This window comes from Microchirus variegatus, assembly GCF_963457635.1.
Source record: "Microchirus variegatus genome assembly, chromosome: 15".
NCBI lineage: Eukaryota > Metazoa > Chordata > Actinopteri > Pleuronectiformes > Soleidae > Microchirus > Microchirus variegatus.
In genome coordinates, this window is record NC_139816.1 from 11,154,363 (window position 1) to 11,175,443 (window position 21,081).

A 21,081-nucleotide genomic window follows, 5' to 3' on the forward strand; every position below is an offset into this window, starting at 1 on the left:
AGCTACTTGCTCTCTGCACAATGGAGCAAGAGAACAAAACACCACAAAAGAACATTTTTTTTTTTTGTAAAAATCACTTCTATCAAACATTTCATGGACAGTGTGTCTCATGGCTGCTCTTCCTGTTTGTCGCAGACCAGAGAGGAAGTGGCATCACCATAAATAGGCTTTGACAGGAAGTGATGTCATAATAATAAAAAAAACCAGTTATCATTTTAATTTAACATGTTTCCCCAATCTGTGACAACATATCATGGTACCTATATCACCTGTAAATAAGATTAATTAGGTAAATAAAGCATATTGAGTGTTATTGTTAATGAAATGGTTACATGCCTTTTTCAAACTGAGGTCACTTGTAAAATGATCCAAAATGATATTGAAAAGTGTTTTAAATCTTATTTCGTAAATTCTCACCCTTTACTTTTGGTTAATCATATTCCCAACTAATGCATCTTGTTCCTCTTTTCCTTTCCCCATTTTTTTTTTTTTTTTTAAATAAATAAATATATTGTTGCCTTTCTGCATCAGATAATGGAATCTTCTCTTTACCAACCGATGAAGTCTTCCTGAAGCAACCGTGGCACAAGTTGTTTTTGAGATAGTGGGGATGTTGCTAATCATGCAGCAAATTTCACAGTGATGAGGTACAGTGATGTGACAAAAACAAACAAACAAAGGACAGTGAAACAGTTATGACTTATGGAAATAATCGAGCTTGACATGATTTATGTATTCCTCGTTGTCACAAACTTTGAGACAAACTCATGTTAAAGGTGCCAAACACGGTTACTACATTCAAATTCAAAATACCGAGGTCTGTTATGTTCGGTTTTCTGACGTAACTGGCAACCTGGGGTTGCTCGGCAGCCGAGACTCTATTGACTCGACGGCGGTAGGTGGCGCCACAAGCCAAAACATGATTTCAAAACATAAACATGATTTGCAGTCTGCAAAATATTTTTTTTAATGCAAATATTTTGTCTGTACTGTTGTTGTTGGTGAGTTCAGTTTGTTATATGAACATTATTCCTGAGTCTCTGTGACATATTAGGAGGATTTTATGGCCAGTTGCTTTAGATTTATTACATAATGCACCTTTAATCAACAGTGGGTGGACAGAACAAACTCCCAGCCGAGTGGAGTGTGCGCGGCGATGTTTGCAGGCCATCAGCGTTGACATTTGTGAAAAACAAGATGACAAGCTGCTCTTGTTACTGCTGATTGACACTAATTTGACACGTATTCAAACATGGTGTTGCACAACTTGTTAAAGTGCCATTCCGATGACAGCCGTGGCACATAATCAACTATATAAATCATGATTATGAGAAGTGTGCATTGAAAGAAGCTGCACGCTAATGAACGGGTTTTTAAGTGGCGCGTCTCGATGTTTTCTGCCAAATATTTACAAACCATCCGTAGCTATGTAATTATCACGTCTGCAATTTGTGCGCAAAGATGTTGTCTGTTTGTCCTTCACGTCGTGATGTTTATTTTCAAAACAAAGTGTCGATCACGGAAACGTTTGACTTGTTAAATGTGTGACACAAACATATTTATTGACTGATAAGAACACAAGTAAGTACGACAATGGGTTTTTTTTCTAGCTTTTACAACAGTTGTAATATACCGTTTTGTTTTCATACATGAACAGAAAATACAAAGGTACGGTAAACATGCCTCTTGATAAAAATATCTTTACAAAAAAATGTACATTTCTATACAACAGTTGTCAGTTACACACCTCTACGGGCTCCGCGGTTTTGTTCAAAACCCCCCTCAGTCATCCTAACAAACTGTCAATATAGTGTTTCAGCAACATTTTAAAAGCAATAAAACGGTCTCTTTTAAAATCGTATTTGTGACTGACAGAAACGCGATAAAGACTATTTACACTGTGAACTGAAAAATGAGCCAGAGATGCTTTTAACGTGACCCCCGGATAAATAACAACAGTTAAAAGCAATGAGGGTTTTTTTTTTTTTTTTTTGGCAAAATATTGGACACGTCACCATACTGTTCAACAGGCTACCAGCAAAAAAGATAAACATGTAGCAGAGCCATTTCCCTTAAACATGTTTTTTTTGGATACAAAAATAGTGCTAAATATTACACGTTATCATCATTCACCAGACATTTATTTTGTATGAGCTGCAGGAGAGTCAGTATTTTTTTTTTTGTATTTTCTTGCCAGCACAGAGAATTTGTGACCATGTTTTGATGAAATTGTGCAATTGTGTTTCCTTCTTCTTCTTATTTTTTTTTTTAACTCAAACTTGAGACCAAAGCTTTCAAAGCTTTTGTGAAAATAAAACAACCAGATTAGCTTTTGTGTAAGATGATAAAAGCACTGAAATGTTGTAGATCACTGGGTTATTGATGCAATTTTCCTGGGAACCATTTTTCGAATACTGGGTGTCAAATAATATTGTTTTTTTTAAAAAAGCTGAAAGTTCTGCTAAATGTTTCAACCTTGATTGAATGATTGAAAATCTGTCTGCTTGACTGGAGTTTTATTTCTCCAATTTGAGTGAAACATCCTATAAGAACCATCATAGATTATAAAAATGTAATATTAGTCAATTTAGATGTTTGCTTTCATGCTTCCACCTAAAAACCCTCAGGTGGGGTGTGAGGTGTGCACAGCTAGTATAAACCAGGGGAAGATTCTCACTTGGTAGCATCAATACAGCTGATGATGTCACTGGCCTAAACATCCAATGCGTTTCCATTCAATTTAAAAAAAAAAAAAAAAAAAAAAAATGGATAGTGTTTATTAAGATAAAACCTTTTTAAAAAGGTGTCATTCTTGGGTTTTGTGTTATTTCCTGTACTGTGTGAGCCTGAGACCCAAGAACTCCAGGTGCTGTTGTAAATTAACCCATGATTTTGAAAAATCTTGGTGCATTTCCAACGAAATTACCCAGGGGAAAAAAACGTTTCCTTGATCGCCTTCAAACAAGACCTTTAAAAGAAGACGAAGAAAGAAAAACCTAGCCATTTCGAAAAACATGGAGTAAAAGAAGAGGACGTACGACCTTTAGGACGTAGGATCTTTTGATCGTATTTGCTGAGGACGGGGCTCAGTGGGCCTCCGAGTCGGTTCCTGGAAGTGTTGGTGGAAAAGGGACTAATAGCAAATAAAGTACTTCTTCTTCTTCTTCTTCAATTTATAAAGAGAAAAAAATCAGAGCAAAAATTTCCATCAAATCTTGACCAAGTGCAATGAAAAGCAAACACATTGTGATGTACAGCACATGATGTGACCTAATTTGTACAGCGATGTTTCAGCTCCACTGAAGAAACTAAAAATAGTGGCAGATGAAAACATTAGATTTGTGCAGATAATGGTTCTTCTTCCTCTGAAATCCTTCTGGCCTTTAAAAGTGTTCGGAAAGCTTTTACTTGGATTCATTCTTTCTTTTTTTTTTTTTACAATACGACATCATCAGCCTTCAAAAACACCTGGTTTATATTAGCCGAGGCTCTCGACAGTAAGTACAGTGGGAAGAAAAAGAAAAAGAAAAAAGAACCAAACATGATAATGAATGAATAATTAACAGCAGAACATGCTGACATCCAATCACCTGTGACGTAATTCAATTTGTGGGCAATTTAATTATCATCGGGTTAATTATCGTTGCTCTGCTGCAGGTTGAGCCACTTATGAAATGTTGGTGTGTGAGCAGCTCCACGTGAACATGAACATGAACATAATGAGAAGTGGCAGAAATCACAAACTTACCACAGTTAGAAAACTGCACCAAATGACTGGTCCAGTGACAGTTTGTACAGTCACAATGATACTGACTTTAATGGGGATTTTATGTTCTGTTTCATCTAAAAAATGACAAGACTAACGCTATTTCATGAGGACCCAGTGTCTTTAATCATCTTATTGTGTGTATTTATCAGTAATAACCATAAGTCATCGCCATTCGCTGCACTCCCCCGTTGCCAAATATCTCCTCGTGGAGCGCAACAGAGACGAGACAACAATTCCCATGATCCAACGCTGCTTCCCAACATCAAATTCAAGACTTTTGTTATTGTTTTAATTGAGATACTGTGTGTGACGAGTGTCAGAGGTGACAGCAGCGAAAGTGGTCTACAAGTGGAAAGAAGGTCTACAAGATGGTAGTAAGACCTGCTATGATGTATGGCTTATTGGAGACAGGTGGCAGAGCTGAAGATGCTGAGATTTTTCATTGGTAGTGACCGGAATTAGAATTAGAGGGATAGTTCAGGTTGAACAGGTTTGGAGGGACAGTGAATATATTGGACAAAGGATGTTGAAGATGGAGCTGCCCGGCAGAAGGAAAAGAGGACGACCACAGAGAAGGTTGGAGGACTTATGAGGACAGTTGGAGAGGACAAAATGGAGGCAGACGATCCGCTGTGGCGACCCCCAAAAGGGAGAAGCCAAAAGAAGAAGATTCTAGAGATAAACTTTAAAAAAAGTTTTCTTTTTCTCCTGCATCAACATGAGCTACAGAAGATAAAAAAATCACTGCAGACTTCAGAGAGAGAGAGATGGAGGAAGAGGAGAAGAAAGGGGTGTTGGCTCATTTGGAGCAGCAGTCTATGTTGGGATGCACAGCGAGAGCGTGGAGGAGGGCACTGAGACTCTAGGGTAAGGCTTCCTGGCAGGAGGCCGGTGCCAGCGTTGGCTTTCGACCACAGGAAGCCCTTTCTGCCTCTGAAACTTGGCAGGAGCTGGAATATGTGATGGTACAGTCCTGCGGGGCGTTTTGTGTGATAAATGGATAAAGCAAGAAAAAAAAGTCATGCTCTCAGCTACCGGCAGTATGTACAGCATGAATGAACTCCAAAACGAGGCAGCAACGACGTTTCATAATTTTCTCTGGTTGTTCTGACCGTCATTTATTCATGTGATTCTTGAGCGATAACAGAAATTCACTGAAAAAAAATTAAATAAAATTACAGCGCAAACACATTTCATAAAAGCGACAATAAAATGATCAACATCGTCAATGTTCAAAGTTTAAGTCCATTTACGTCCTTCTTTTTTTTTGTTTTGTGGTTTTTCAGGACCAGGATTATCACATGATACCGTCAGCCTCTTGCAATGAAATAGACGTAGCACAGAATATCCAGGTGGGTCAACTCAGGCCAAATGCATTAAAATGGATTTTGAATACATTTTCTCGGGGAGAGCAAAATCACAGTCAGGTCTGTGCTGCACAGTTGGGGAACCTAAATGTGATTCAGCATCTCCTGAACACACAATTTATAATCCAGAAATGGGTGTCTTGATCCCTCAGAGATCCTCTGTTCCGTCTCCTGAAGGTGAATTCTTACAGAGGTTTCCACTCTCTCATCCTGCAGTGATTAAAAAAAAGAGAAATCTGACGATAAACAACCAAACACACAATTATAAAACTGCGTTTCCTTCCTCTAACATGGCGGCTGTTGTATAATCAGATGGGGATTAAGCTGAGTTTTAAAGCCTTTTCCGTTTTAAATGGCCCCAGGCATCAAATATCAAGGGAAATGCAGAAGTGTGTTGCTATAACCAGAACTGCCTCTCTAATCCTTCTGGACATGACTTTTTGAGGTTCTTCTCAATGGGGATTTTTTTTTTTTTTATCCCTGCTACACTCACAAGCAAAAGACTTTAAAAAAAAAACAGATTCCCAACAACATCAGGAAGAACCTGTCATGTTTTAAAAAGGATATGATGGAAAAAAGTTTGTGAAAAAGCAAATGAGGGAATAAAAAAAAAAAAATATACGAGTAACAGTTTATTTTAAGTTTCAGGTTTATCTGTTTGCTTTGAACATTTCCTAGCATTTCCTAGTTTCAAAATGATTTGAAACCAAATTATGACATGACAAATGGACACATTTAATCATTACTGAATCATAATGCTTCTTCTAGAACAGTTAACCCATAACCCAGATAAATCTGTTATAACCGCAATTGCAGTAATGATGACCTTTAAAGATTTGCCGTCATGGATTTATGGGTTAAATGCTTCTGATTGACTTATTCATAATTTTTACGCCTACAACCATGGAAATTTGCAGCTCAAGGGCTGTAATTAGCTTAGCTTAGAAAGCAGTAGGATATCTAGCTCTACTGTAGCTTGTGTAATTCTGACAGTTTAACATGTATTATGTACTACTATTCACCATTTTGTTAGAGGGTCCAATGAAAGTAGCAATATTTGTGCATTTATAGATGCAAAAATTTCATTTGCTTGCAAAACACGAGGTGAAAACACCAATCTTTGTTTTTCCAGAATCAGAATTGCCTTTCTTGCTACTGCATGTTTATGCAACATGATTAATCCTCACACCGTGGTCCACATATAATAAAAACATGCAGGTCACAACATGAGAGTAATAATAGATCGAGAACAGATTGTAAAACCAAAGCATCAGTGAACTCGATTCTCTAATGTTTCAAGCTTGACTACATGATGAAATCATTTTTTCCTTAAATAGTTGCAAAAAAAACCCCCAAACAACCATAACAAAAGCACTACATGATACCAAGGCTTGAAAATATGCAGTTGGATCTGTGAGATAATGAAATCTGTAACAGAGCTTAACTCAGCGTAACAACATAAATCCTGTGCGACATGAAAAGCCCGGGCAGTGCCGAGCTAAAGGATGATGTGGCCGCGTCATTACCCGCACACCGAGAGACGAGCGGCGGGAAACTTTTTTTTTTTACCTTAGGTCTCGCTCTTCATACCTCCTTCCACACAATTCAATGAGATGAATGCTGTTTACGGGCAGTTCTGGCCCATTGGAATATCGTTATTGCTCCCACTGTCGAATTTGGCATTAGCTGCCCTTCAGTGGAGCTGGTTCCTCAAATGTCATGACGCTCGTGATTAAAGAAGTTAATGAAGACACGCTGCGTCGCTGTACTACAGAACCTACAACACAGACGGACACGTGGAATAGAAATAGAGCTCTTACCTGATCTCAGTTGTCAATATCTGATACATGGTTCTCTATCTGAAAAGCAGAGCAGAGAGAAGGAGGTGAAAACTCATCGCGTTTTTTAAAGTGGACATGGATTTAATCTCCCGCCAAAGGTCAGTATGTTCGGCAGAGGCGTTTGATTTTTGCGGGGTACATTATCCTGCTCCGTGATCAGTGTGACCTTCAGAGAAACAAATAAATCTCTTTCAGCAGTTTCTCCGAACAATAATCTCCTCCATTACCGAGAACACAAGGCTCTCATCAAGGAGACAGAGCCCATGCTGATGCGATTAAGGGCTAATAAATAAAGCATAACGGGACAAAAGCATGGCCCCGTAGCCTTGTCTGGGATAAATTCTCGGATTGGCACCACTTGAACCTTGAAAAAAAACTATAATGTGAAATAAAAAAGAAAAGATATTTGGTTTAATTGATGCTGAAGCTCTAATGATGATTGTTATTATGGTTATTTAGCAGAAATGTAAACACCACGGTATAAAAGGTATTTGTGTCAATGCAACAGAGCATAAAAAAAATAAAAAATAAATGGCAGATTCCTATTTTCTGGCCAGAGAACCTTCATCACTAACAACACATGAGCGGAAATCAGGCGTTCATCTGGAGGATCTGTCAAAAATCATTTGATTTCTAAGGGTTTAAAATTGTAGCGGATTGCAAAGGTTTTAATTAAATAGTTTCATAATAAATAAGTCATACATTTTTGGTAACAATTTTCATATTTTCATTCTCAAACTTGCAATAGAATATAAAGTGGTTACATTTCAGGGTTTCAATGAACAGAAATAAAATACAAATATTTAAAACGATGCTGACGATCATTTGAAAATGTGAACTGTTGTGTATTCATTTACTTCCAATTCCATGGTGGATGCCATGTTGTAAGTGAGGGTTTCAATGGGTTGCAATATGCATCTTCACCCCTAGATGGCACTAAATACGACTCATTGGTCCTTTATTATTTTGACTGTGTGGTGAGGTAATGTTCAAAAACTGAAACGCTCCGTTTGAAAAAGAAATAAAAATACACCAAAGGTAGAATTTTGTAGTTCTTCTTTTGGCATCGACCCAAATCCAGAGGCTCCATATTGTCAACACAGACGATGCAGACCTGCTCCGGCCATTCACCCTGTTGTAAATTCATGTAATATCAAAATGATCTTGGAGAAAAGTGACAATCCTTATCTCCCTTGTCCTACATTCAACATTTCATGATAAGCTCCATCACATAGCAGTGTCTTAAGCCCTTGGCTTTGATTGTGGTCTAAAAGTGTGTGCAAGAGTTCGAGCCTGAGCTTATTAAGAGCCATAATTTGCAGTTTGAGCCGGGGTCGACGGGGAGAAACTGTCAGTCCGGGCGCCATTCACTCATGTGAAGCCACACTCGGTGAGATCTGTGGCCATGAATAATTCTGAAAAATTAACTTTCTGAAAGCAAAGACCGTGTGCCCACTTGAGAGCTCCCCAAAGTGCCTCTCTCTCTCTCTTCATCGCACGCTGTCAGCCCTGTCAGCCGTTTTTCTCTTACCAGATGGTGGTTGCCCTCGTCGTCGTAGTCGTCCTCGCCTCCATCGGTCATCTCTCCCGCCTCCACGTCCAGCGCCCCGTCCCCGAGTTCCTCCCCAGAGTGTTCTGCCGTCTCTGACGCGGACTCCTCATGCAGGGAGTCGCAGTTGTCCTCATACTTTCTCTGAGACTCTGGGCGAGACACGGGGGCAATGTTGTTAACACACGTTTTCAAGGACTTTTCAAAGGACTTTCCAGAACCAATTCCCTTAAATTCGACGACCAAATGTGCTGACACCGCTTAAGTTGGGAGGGCAAACTTGAATGTCCACGTTTATTGATTTGCAGCACACTCTGCATCTGGACAAGTGATTGCCCTTAGGGTTGGGGGCAAGTCAGTCAATATAATGTTCTATGGTGAGACTGAGATCTTGGAATTTTCATTTCCCAGGCATCACGTCACTTGCGCTCTCTTGCTTAATGTTGCCCGCTCATTGTTCTGCACGGAAACTCACGTCGACGGCGGAGCGAGACAGCGGAACAAGGGAGACATTTAGCTAAATATCAACTGAACTTGAACCCATGTCTATTTAGGGTCATTTTCAAAAACTTCCACGAGCCTTGACATTTTTACACGGATGTAAAAGAAAGTATAATATAATGCGCATGAAGTAATTTGTGCAGTTGTTTGACTCTCTGAATACAGTAGAAAGAGAAGAAGCTTGAGTTCCTCTGAAAATTGCTTCGTGCTCTCGATATTTCCTTTTCTACTCGTCTCCTCATTGTGCACCATCAATTTAATGTCCCTCGTCTCTCCCGTCTGTGACTTTCATTTCCGTTTATTAGCCTTTTTTTCCCCCCTTTCACGTACATCCTGTTCTTCTAACAATAATTTTGTTTCGTCTGTTCTCCTAAACGCCGCTACAGGCTCAGCAGTTCATTCTGTTCCGCGGTGTTCAATAAAAAGGGGAGGAAAGGGCAAGAGGACATTTACATCAATCCAAACACATTAATTTTACTGCTCTACAATCCGGAGATCTTTGAAAGTCTCTAATAATAAATCTGTCTTGGCTCTAGTCCTGTTTTTTTTCCCAGTTATTTCAAAAGCGGAGGAATGTTACGTTTACAAAGACAAACCAGGAAGTCGTAATCTGCTCAGTCAGGACTTATATTCCGATGACCTGTGTCCATGTAAACAAAGCTATTATATGATCACACAAATTGTTTTCCTTGGATAATGTAGAACCGTTTTTTTGGTCCCTGCTGGTCCTCTAAACTAAACTGGACATAATAATAAAGGAGCAGAAGATGTCTCACTACTCTGAAGCTAAAGTCTTGATAAATGTTTCTGGAAGTCCACCCAGTGTTAAATTGAGAGAAATGAAGGAGCACTTTGGAGAAACTACTGAGGTGTGTTCAGTCAGAAAGCAAAGTGATTTTTTGCCCAGTGCACTTCAGATAAATTTGACCAGTGGACCAAGAAGGCCGATGGACCAGCTGTACAATACATTTGCTATTAGCTAACAGACACAGCAACTGTGCCTGTTGACGTTTTTTGTCTTCAGCTCACCAGGATCTGCAGTCTAATGTTTATGTATTTATCTTCATTTTGTCCCCTTTTTTATTTTAATTTGTGAAGCAGATCCATAAAACAATGAATGATTCTGTCCCGCTTTTTAATGTTGAGGGTATTAAAGTACAATTAAAGATGGCCGTGTATCTTTGAAGCCTGTAGAAGAAGCAGTTAAAATACAGAGTGAACTGAAAAACGTACACGTACAACGTCACATCACACATATTCCGGGATAATTCAAGGATTGTATAGGACAGACTATGGGCTTTAGCATATACCCTTTAGATTGTGTTGGAGCATGTTGTGTGAAATGGAACAAATTGGTTTGCTGTGTTATTTATAATTTACAACCAAAAGTGATTCACATCAGCTCTGATAACTAAATTCATCGCTTTTGCATTCCATTCCATTTTCTCTTCCACTCTTATATTCACTCTGTGTTTCATTCAACACTGCCAGAGGTTTTTCATGTTGGCTAATATCTAGTTCAGGGAGTACATTTCACTAATTATGGCTTATTATTTTTGTTTTTCCAAAAGTCTAGTTGGATTTTAAGCCGATAAAGTACTTTGATGGATTTCATCTTCTCTGTTTTGTCAATGGTGTTTTTTTACTGTTCCATTTAAGAATTCCTCCTCACTTTTAAGAAATAGAACAATTGTGTGAAGGGGAAAAAAGAACACTTGAGACAAAGTCTTTGTGACCTTGACAACAATCTGATACTGTCCTGTAGCACCGGGCATCTCTAAAATCCCTTATACACACTGAGTCAGCGTGGCGGTGACGCCTGTTTGCTGATATGACAGAGAGCTCTGCTGCTCTTATCTCACTCAGTGTCACAAAGACATATGGCCAGCGCATGCTCTTAATTTCCCCTCCCTCTGTGGTCGCTGTGCTTTCCCCCCCTTTCTTCCCCCTCCCTCATGCCGCGTTCCTGCTCCTCACCAGATTCGACTCGCTGCTGCTTCTCAATCTTCTCCAGACGTCCGAGTAAAGAGTCGATCTTCATCTTAATCTGAGTCAGCTCCCGCTTAATAGTCTGAAGCTGGTCCGTCTTCACTGCTGAGACACAGAAACAAAAGCAGACACAGAATGACTTCATTTATAGCTACTTTTGGATGGTATTATAGTATTTTATCATTTCTGTTGCTACAGCTCATCCACACAGATACTTATCAGTACTTTTATTGACCCTTTTCTATAATGTAATGCTGAGGACGTGTGAACACTGTGAGGATGATTGTACTTCTTAACTCACCAAAAGAGGACAGGCTCCTCTATTTCAATCAATGGACTCCATTGTAGAGAAGGGCCGTAAATCTCCTAATAATAAACCTGGCAACATTGACATTCTCCTGAGCCACGTTCCCTCACTTACAGCGACCGCTTTGGCTGTTTCTTGACTGATGTTCATCATTATCATTTAGCACATTAGTGTTGGAGCCGAGAGCCTCCACATCGAAGGCTGAAGTTGTGAGCAGACGTCTTAATATTTTTTCACAATTGTCAGTTCAAAGTGTGATATAGTTAGAGGTATGGATCGACAATGCTCAGGAATTGTACACACAGTTACTGCGAATAGGACTATAGCGTTTACATCAGTCACAGCCAGTCCACAAGCAAAAGGAAAACAATCCGCATTTTTTACAGCACTTTTACTTATATAAAAGCTGTGCGTGTTGAATATAAAGATGGGTTTTAATGATTATTGTTTCGTTAAAAACTAAAGGCCCCTCTGGAAAGAAATGTTCCCCACCCCTGGTTGCGTTTGTCATTTGCAAAACTCGTTCTACCGACTGTCTAATGTAGTTTATTACAGACTGCACGCTGTCGTCTGCTAATGTGCCCAGGTTTTAATTCTGGATATCAAATCATCTCTCTGTGAGTCGCATTTTTCCTCCAGGAAAAAGAAGATTTCAGTCTGTCCGACTGCAAAGTTGCCCAGCTGAAACTGGGGACCCGCTGCTTTCAATTTGAGGATTAGTACAAGGCTTACGCCCACCACTCTGTGCAACACTGCCAATATCTTACAGCTGGTGTGAGATGTTTACACAGAGTCATATTACAGCATGAACATTCACTCTTCCAAGTAAATTATTATCATTACTCAACTAATAGCAGGTACTAATTTAGTTATTTTTCTTTGGGCTTCTCCCTTAAGCCTCCCTCTGCCTCCATCTTATCGTCTCTCTTGTGTCCCTTTCTGTTACACCAACTGTCCTCATGTCCTCCTTCACAACATCCATGAATCTTCTCAATATGGGCTTCCTCTTTTCCTCTGTTTTCAACATCATTTTTGACCAACATAATCGATATCCCCTCCTCCGCACCATGAAACTCTCAGCATCTTCAGCTCTGCTCTCCTGTCTTTTAGACAGTGCCACTGTCTCCAAGCCATACGTCACAGCTGGCCTCGCTACTGTCTTTTCGACCTTCGCCTTCACTTTTGCTGCTGTCCATCTGTCAGCCCTGACACTCGTCTCCGCTCACTCCAACCCTGCCTGCATTCTCTGCTACACCTCTCTTGTGTGTGTGACAAACATCACATCGTCACAGAATATTTATTATAGCCTTTTCATGATTATTTTAGGTGTACATTATACATTAAGTATTTAAAATGTAATCACATGGGGGACATTGAGTGAAAAGTGTAGAGTAGAAACACACAGTCATCCATCCATCGATTATCTACCGCTTTATCCTCAAACCAGAGGGTCGCGGGGGGTGCTGTGCCTATCTCAGCTGACATTGGGCGATAGGCGGGGTACAGCCTGGACAGTTCGCCAGTCCATCGCAGGGCCACATATAGAGACAAACAACCATTCACTCACAAACCTACGGTCAATTTAGAGTGACCAATTCACCTAATCCCCATATCGCATGTTTTTGGACTCTGGGAGGAAGCCGGAGAACCCGGAGAAAACCCACGCACACACGGGGAGGGTGAACATGCAAACTCCTTGCAGAAAGGCCCTTGGAACCCGGGTCTTCTTGCTGCAAAGGCAAGAGTGCTCACCACTACACCAGCCGTGGGCCCTACACACAGTCAATTTAAATATAAATATAACTAACCAGCTGCATGTATTGTCTGTGTACAACATTAAATTAACGAGAACCTCTCTCATTCTCTCTCAAAAACCCACACAGAAAGAGCCTCTGTTTACTCCCATATTAATAATTGCTTTCCTCTTGCCACTTTGCTTTGGTCTCGGTGCGATCTTCACTCTACAATAATCGTGAGGTTTGGGTAAATTAAGTGTAACCACATCATGTCAAAGTCGGAGTCTGAAGCTCGATGTTGTATGCAAATAACTTCTGCTGAAAATAAAATAAAAATGTTTTTCATCTGAAGGACGTTAATGCGATCTGGCTTAGCAGCATGCACTGAGGAGATTAAAAGACTTTGGACCGTAAAGTAATAAGATAATCTCATTCCTTAACACTTGGCAGCTGAAAAATGTCTGTTTTTTTGGGTAGGGAGGGGAGAGCCAGACACCAAAAGTTGAGGAGAGAACATAAAATTCTCTTTGACACCTATCGCGCTCTGTCAGGGATGGAGAGAGGATGCGTGAGTGCTCGGTAAATAAACCCACGACTTCCTGTAAAGCCTCAGCCAGGAAAATCAAGAAGCAGAGACATGCACGGAATCAAAACACTAGTTGTTTTTGTATCATGTCTGCATGCGGCACTTCAACTTAGTTTCTTTGTGGATATTGACACCCACGCCACATCATAATGCAGAGGCTCCTCCTCATATCTGAATGACTACTATGCATGAGCTACATTGATGCATAATACATACACATCTACAATTGGAGCAGATGTCAGTGCATGATAAAAAGGCATGACATATTAGCCTGCTCTAAACTAGAGTGCCCATGGGGACATTTTAATCTTTCACTGAAATTCATTCTGACAAACAAAACTCGTGCTGCCTCTACTGTAGGTATGAGTCATTGTAGAGTCTACTCGTTTCTATATATGCATTCTTTTTAAAAAAAGAAGCAGGGTGATTAATGTGCACATGGAACAGACAGAAAAAGGTGGTTTATAATGTTACATTGGCGTCATTACACATGAAGTTTGTGTATATGGAAATCTGAAGAACTAGTCATCCGCCATCAACCCCAAAGGTAAAGAGATACACATATGTGGGACACGCGGAACTGCCGCTATCTCCATTCTCAGCTTCACCTGCTTCTGTGTGTCGACAACGTCCATGAATGCACACTCGTACACACTCACTTCCTTATTCCAAAATTATCTGAGCTCACAGTGGGCAGCTTACTAGTTGTCCTTTGATGATAAGAAAGTGCGGAACAGTTTCTAATTTATCGCCGCCTCCAGGCCTTTTTGTGCTATCAGTCACATAAGCTGCAGATAGAGAAAAACACACAAATCCTAATCCCATGGTTTCATCAACACAGCATCTAGGGATGGGGTTAAAGCAAAAGAGGAAACAAGAAGAAAATGCTATTGTCTATTCAATGGGCATCAGGGAAGATTTAGGGAAAGAGAAGTGGATCTAATTTTGGGAGCTCATGCAGACATTTTTGGTTTAAAGAAAGTGAGGCTCTGCATAACTGGTCTGTGAAGATTAAACCGGACAAAGATTTTTGGAGCTGGCGATGCTGATGTCAGATGATGACAAGCTGGAGATATTTACTCTGTGGGGGATTTGGGGACAAAACTTAATACACAAAGAAAAGAAAACCCACAATTTCTTTACTTTTATTGTGTCTTTTATTGCTTTTTCATGCACTCCTGCATCGCCGCAAAACAAATTCAAAAACACACCCGCATATCTTATTTTTTTATTTCATCATCTTTTATGCTCCATGCAGTCTCTCCCATCTAATATTAATTAGATGGTTTATTGTGTACTTTTAGGAAATGTTATCTTCTACATCCAAGCGCAGACAAATGGGCAGTCTTCAGGTTGCAAAGCTTACTTCCATTGGGAAGACTCAATCATGACAGTTTTTGCGGCAAGAAATTCATATGTGCCGTGCTTTATCATTGATTGTCCTCTAAATAGGATCATGATTTACAAAACTGACATCATTTTCTACTGAAGAACTGAAACTAGTGATTGAGAGCATCTATTTTGAATAAGAAAATGATTACTGACCTAATAAATCAAGTGAGAAGTTTTACCATAGACTTCCATTAAAACGATGGTCTTTAGCAACCAGAGGCATCACTATTTAATGTTTTTATTCAATATCTATTTGGCCTCAGGAAGAAACCAGAAGACTACATCCATATATGCATATATTACATACAGTCTAGGCTTATTGCTACTACTTTCTGATCTTCCCTGTATAAGTTTTAAATGGCATCAGTTTGAATCAGAACTAGAAAAAACTAAAAGTTCCCAGTTTGGAACCGATATTGCCCCCTGTGGACATCTGATAAAACCTAGTCTTTTTACCCTGGACCTTGTATTTTTGGTCTTTTTATTCCCATAAACATTTAGTAGTAAAGGAGTAAAGACATGTGAGGCTGTCTGCGGTTGTGGTGTTTCTACATTGTGGGAACATCGATGTGTCTTCACACCCATATAATGGGGACACATCATCTTTACAGGGACATAGTCCAGCACTTCAATGTGAGCCGTATGTAGATGACAAACTATGTCCTTTAAGTACTAGCAATGTTATATTCAGAGGACTGTTCACGCTAAAGTAACTAAATACAAACAGTGTACGTTTAAAAATGAATTTGTGTTCTTTCCCAAATTAGCCTTGTGTCGCACAGCCTTTCCATAAACACATCCAGATCTATCCATCTTCATTATCCAGTCATGTGACTCTTTATTCTCCCTTCAGTTGTTACTCATACACGGCCCAAGTAACTCAGAATGCCCAAAGTGACTGGCCCTGTTGTTTGGACAAGCTAACCTTACTTTGCTGCCCAATCTATCTCGGCCAAAGCTTATTCAAACAGTGATTTTTCATGGTCCTGGCAGAGGGAAATGACTCTCTGAAATATGCAGTAACAGTGTTTAGACAGGAGAGAGAGAATCATGTCCAGAAAGAGGATGGGAGATGGGCCTTTTTTTCACCACTTTTTCTCTGTTATACTAAATGTAACTGTGTCATTGACAGACCTTACCAAGCTGCTCATGCTGATAACACTGGTCTAGACGAGCAACACTGGAAAAAACACTGTAGCCAATTACATAGGCTGCGGATGGAGACTAATGTTCAGAAAAACACAGCTGACCACAGCTCCACGGAGATGCCCCCAATCTCACATTAATTACACTTTAGCATGTTTTAATGCCTCTCCAGTGAATCAGAAGACCAAATGAGATCCAGATGGATCATGTGTGATGGGAGTAATGCTGTTTACTCCATGGCTGCTGCACAGAAAGCTTAGATTACATTTGTGTTTGTGATTTAGCGTTTTCCCTCTACGCTGTGATGCAGCTTTTTCTCTGAGCTGCTGGAGTGAGTTAGACGGCTTTTTTTTTTTTAAGCAAGCACGGCTGAGTCATGTCACCGCCTTTTCTCTTTGAGCCGTGGGTTTTGAGATTTTCATTCCATCTCCGGTTTTTAGTTTGAAAAACACATAATCTTCGGGAGTTAGTGATGGGCAACTGGACTTGTGTGAGTCATCTACACCCAACTTCAAAATGATTTTGACCTCGATGACTACTGATCTACTTCACAGACAAAGTGTAATTAGGTTGTGCACTTAGAAATGAAAAAAAAAGGATCAATGAGCAATGTCTGAATTATTTGTCAACAGGAAGTTATTCTTCTTTCACAGCCCTATTAACCCTATAACGCCAAACGTATGTGATTAATTTGTTTTTGAGCCCCCCACATGAGCAGTGTGACAATTTTTCCTTGACAAACCCGATGTATACAATTATGGGAAACCCGACAGAGATGCAAGCACTGCGTAGGCCGCTTTGCCTACCATCATTCAAAATAAAAAGGTTGTGAACTGCAAAATTAGTAAAAATAACTGAAATGTTACGTCTTCCAGGCTTCCACCCTGACCGTTCCATTGCTGCATTGTTTTTGTTTGATTTGTTGGATTGGTTTGTGTATTTTTTGTTCAAGAAAAAAAAGAATCTTTGAGCATTTGCGACCCGCTGTATCAAATATGATACAAATTAAAACCCCTATATGGAAATTGATATTTGAAAAAAAAAATGTGTTTGTTTGTTCAGAAGGACCAAAGGCTCCAGTTTCAAAGTATTTGAATTTTCTGTCAATTATTTAATGGTTTGGCCTTTACAGGGTTAATGATGAGTGGAAATGATCTGGAGGTGGAATTGGATGAAAATACCCAGGTCAAATATCCACCTTTACAAGCAACACAATTAAAGAAGTTAATTAATTTTTACTCCCCCTAGATTGAGAAGAACATTTATATGTGCAGCTGGTCACAAATTCACCAAATCATTCCTTTACTAAATCAGTATTGCAGATTAAAATGCTATACCTAGCATTTTATTAATGTAATACATCTTTGGTAAATTTGAATCAGCTGCTAATTTCAAGGTGTATTTTTATGATTCCAAATGTATCAGGATGATTAGCACAATTAGGTTTACAATAATGGTTCTATGAGCCTATGATGACTTTTGTTGTGTTTGTTTTTATATCTGTCCGTTTCTGATGTGTATATGTTATGCACTCAGTATGTATGATGTGTATTCATGAATACAAACAAAATTGTCCATTGCAATAAACAAGAGAAGCGGTTGTACATACATTTGGTCCCAGAGGATGTGGGAGGTCTGGAGGATGAAGAGGAGGAAGAGGAACCTGTTTTCATGGGGAAGGTCTTCCCACGGCGGGAGGAGGGAGTGAGCACCCTGGAGCGTTTGAGGGGGATCACAGCTCTGGGTGGGGGAGCCACTCTGCCATGGTAGTCAAAAAGCCTCAAGAAAAGGGGGGAAAAAAGCTATTACGCTACAAGTCACTGTTTTCAATAAAAAGTATTGTAGCGTGTGAAACAAAACTGAAAGGTTTTTCCTTTTTATTTCACTATCACTTCTTTTTACAGCCCGTTATGTTTTTCCAGTATTTTTCATTTGATTTGTTTTATTTTGCACAATAAAATACAGCCCCACCAAAAAAAAGACAAATATATAAAACATACAGTGCAGGGAGAGGCAGAAAGACTGACATTGATTACACATCATTCACAAAAAGTAATATAATGTGGTTTTATAGACAACAATTACACAGAACAATAATACATAACATAAAATAAATAAAAGAGGGAGGAATCCAGCACTTACGAGATAGGTAATTTGACCTCTCTGATGTTCTTTCTATGTGTCAGATATTAAGAAAGATCAGGATGTGTCGATTAATGAGTTGAAAAAGAATAGAGCACTGAATTTGCTTTAAAACTCATAAACTGCAAAGACTATTCACCATACTTGAAAACATTGATGTCATAAAGAAGAATCTTGGATTCTTTTCTCTGTGCATGTACAAAAGCCAGATAATAATTGGCCAAACAACTCTTTGCCACTTTTTTTTAATACAATTATCAAGGGTATTACACGCATGCAAGTAATCCCCTCACAGGTCCTTTGAAAGAAAAGAGGATAAAAAGTAGAAGGTGCTAAATGTCAAATGAAGGTGTCAGCGCTGACTGCAACAGCAGACATGTGTCATGGCTCTCAACAAGTCTGACATTTAGAAAATGGCTCTGTGGATAATCACTCTTATCACTGGCAGATAAACGAGAAACAACGACACGGTGCGTGTGTTCAGCCAGCCATTTTGACAATTTGACTCGTCGAAGGTGCCTCTGAGGGAAGGTTAATGAATCATCTCTGACAAGGCCAACGTTTAACGAAGAGTTTTAAATCTTAAGAGAGCGCTCCCACTCACACTCTAGCAAATCCCTTGAACTCAATATTGTTGTTGGTATTTTCCAATCAGAATGTAGAAACCATAACCAGACATTTGATGATAAAATAACTGTCAGAGTGATGACACCACATGTTGACACCAGTCATTTAAGTCCACAGACTGAATTAAAAAGCTCAGATAAAAAGAGAGACTTTAAATTGAGGGACTTTGTTTAATTACTTGTGCTTATAGGGATTTGAAGATGAATTACACAACTGAAAACTCTTTAACCCTTTAACACTGAAGCCTCAAAATGTCTGTCTGGACTTTTAAAAAAAAATTATTTTAACCCTAAAAAGGCCAGAACATGTCCTGTGAGTAAGTGCTTTTGCCCATTTTTCCAGAATAACTTTCAATATCTGGTACACGGACACCAGATTTTGCATATTACATTTGCAATTTTAACAGTATAAAACATATTCTAAATAACCTTTATTTCAGTCTTTGTCTCCATGTCCAAAAACAGGCCAAAAAACGTCAACTATATACAGGTGTTTTCCCGACTCGCTCCTCTCTGGTGACAAAGATGCTGATTCTCTGCTCTTCTGCATCAGCGCAAGATAAATTACTGTGATAACCACATGTTGGTTTTGACTTGCAACTTCTCAGCTTTCAGAAACTGATTTTTTTCTGATAGCACAAACTGTTGCGTAATCACAGTAATGTAAAGTGCGCTTGCGCAAACGTGTTGTCTGCGATATGCTCGCCGTTAAAGGGTTAATGACCTCTCATTTACAGATCTGTAATGGCCCACAAGGAACACATGGCCCATGTCTTTGGGGACATCTGTCTGATGTGAGATGGTTTAGTAATTATACGATCCAACCAGTACTTGCTGTACTGTATTGTGAACAACCATTCAGTACTACTAATTTCCACTGTGTACATAATATAAAAAAAACATGGCAAGGGAGCAGTTTACCTTGTGTTTACATTTTACTGAGATAATGGCAGAAAAAACCTCAAGTGCAAGTTGCAAGGGTTCAATGAATTCCTAAGGACATGCACAACAATTCAAAACGTGGATGCAGGATTTACAGAACGACCATGATGTGTACACAATTGCATAGCTAAAAGCAAGTATATTCATGAGGTCAGATTGGCACATTTTCAGGTGTAGCAACTGTAACTATGGGGTGAGGGGCTAAGCTTAGGGTCAACAGTTTTCTTGTGACATGCCACAATTCTTGATGTGATGTGAATGACACATACCTGCTGTAGAAGTCGTCCCTGTAGTACTCGTAATCAAATTCATATCCACTATGAGAAAGAGAGGCAGAGACAAAGACAGGTTGCATAAAGAGGAGGCATTCTCGACCTGTCAGAAGTAAGCAGATCAAGCCAAAGCTGTTTTGACTCGATTGGACACCCTCTACAGCTCAGTGCAGGTTAGGCAGTGAGCCTAAGCCACGCTGGGATGCAAAGACCACAGCTCAACAAAGAAAAAGGAAAAAGTTTCAGAAGGAAAATATTCAGTCTGAGAGTGAAAGAGAAAAATCTTCTTCACAAATTTCTCAGATCCTGCAGAGCAAAAAAAGAATTCAGAGGAAAGGACATGCTCAGGTTGATGAAGTCAAAAACAAAGAAAAGGAGCTGTTTTGAGCTGCGTGCCATTCACAGAGGAATTTTAATTAGCACTAGTCTAATACATTAGCATTCCAATTAAGAGACGTGTTCTGTTACAAGTCCATAATTACTATATTACATTGTGGTTGTTTTCAGCTCCAACTATAGAATGCAAATTAGGGATTACAATAAACACAATGCACATACCAACACATTAGTAGCATAGAACACACATTTCAGAAACGACTGAATTGGTATGGATATTAATTTACTGACGGTCGAAGCTATCAGAGTAAACAGAGAAGAGGAGGAACGCGTCACATTAGACTGCAGTAAACAAACACCGCTTTGATCTGGCTGTGACCAGATGTGTACGGGCAGAAAATCAGGTTAATGCTTAATGATGCTTGCAACAAGCACATCTCCTTTGAGCTTCACCGGCCCGTGCCGAACAGTCTCCAGTCAAGGCTGAGAGAGATGTGGTGAGCAGCACTGGAGAAAACTCAATTAAATCGAAACAAACAAGGATCTAAATCTGACTCTACGTTCACAGCAGCAGGATTTG

General features: G+C 39.5%; 1 protein-coding gene across 2 annotated transcripts in view; it reads right to left on the reverse strand.

Annotated features, from left to right (window-relative positions):
* Positions 1-4,958: 4,958 nt before the first annotated feature.
* The window catches only part of LOC310937088 (RNA-binding Raly-like protein), a gene marked incomplete at its 5' end in the record, with an annotated part of 58,306 nt that continues 42,183 nt past the window's right edge, over positions 4,959-21,081 (reverse strand). The window contains 6 exons of one of the 2 annotated variants that reach the window (XM_083901280.1): positions 4,959-5,346; positions 6,957-6,995; positions 8,509-8,678; positions 11,005-11,118; positions 17,793-17,962; positions 20,163-20,210. In XM_083901280.1, coding sequence (XP_083757406.1) covers positions 6,963-6,995; positions 8,509-8,678; positions 11,005-11,118; positions 17,793-17,962; positions 20,163-20,210 — 535 coding nt within the window. In that variant the 3' untranslated portion in view covers positions 4,959-5,346; positions 6,957-6,962. Of the gene's footprint in view, positions 5,347-6,956; positions 6,996-8,508; positions 8,679-11,004; positions 11,122-17,792; positions 17,963-20,162; positions 20,211-21,081 lie in introns of both variants that reach the window. The other variant, XM_083901281.1, reaches the window with a different exon arrangement.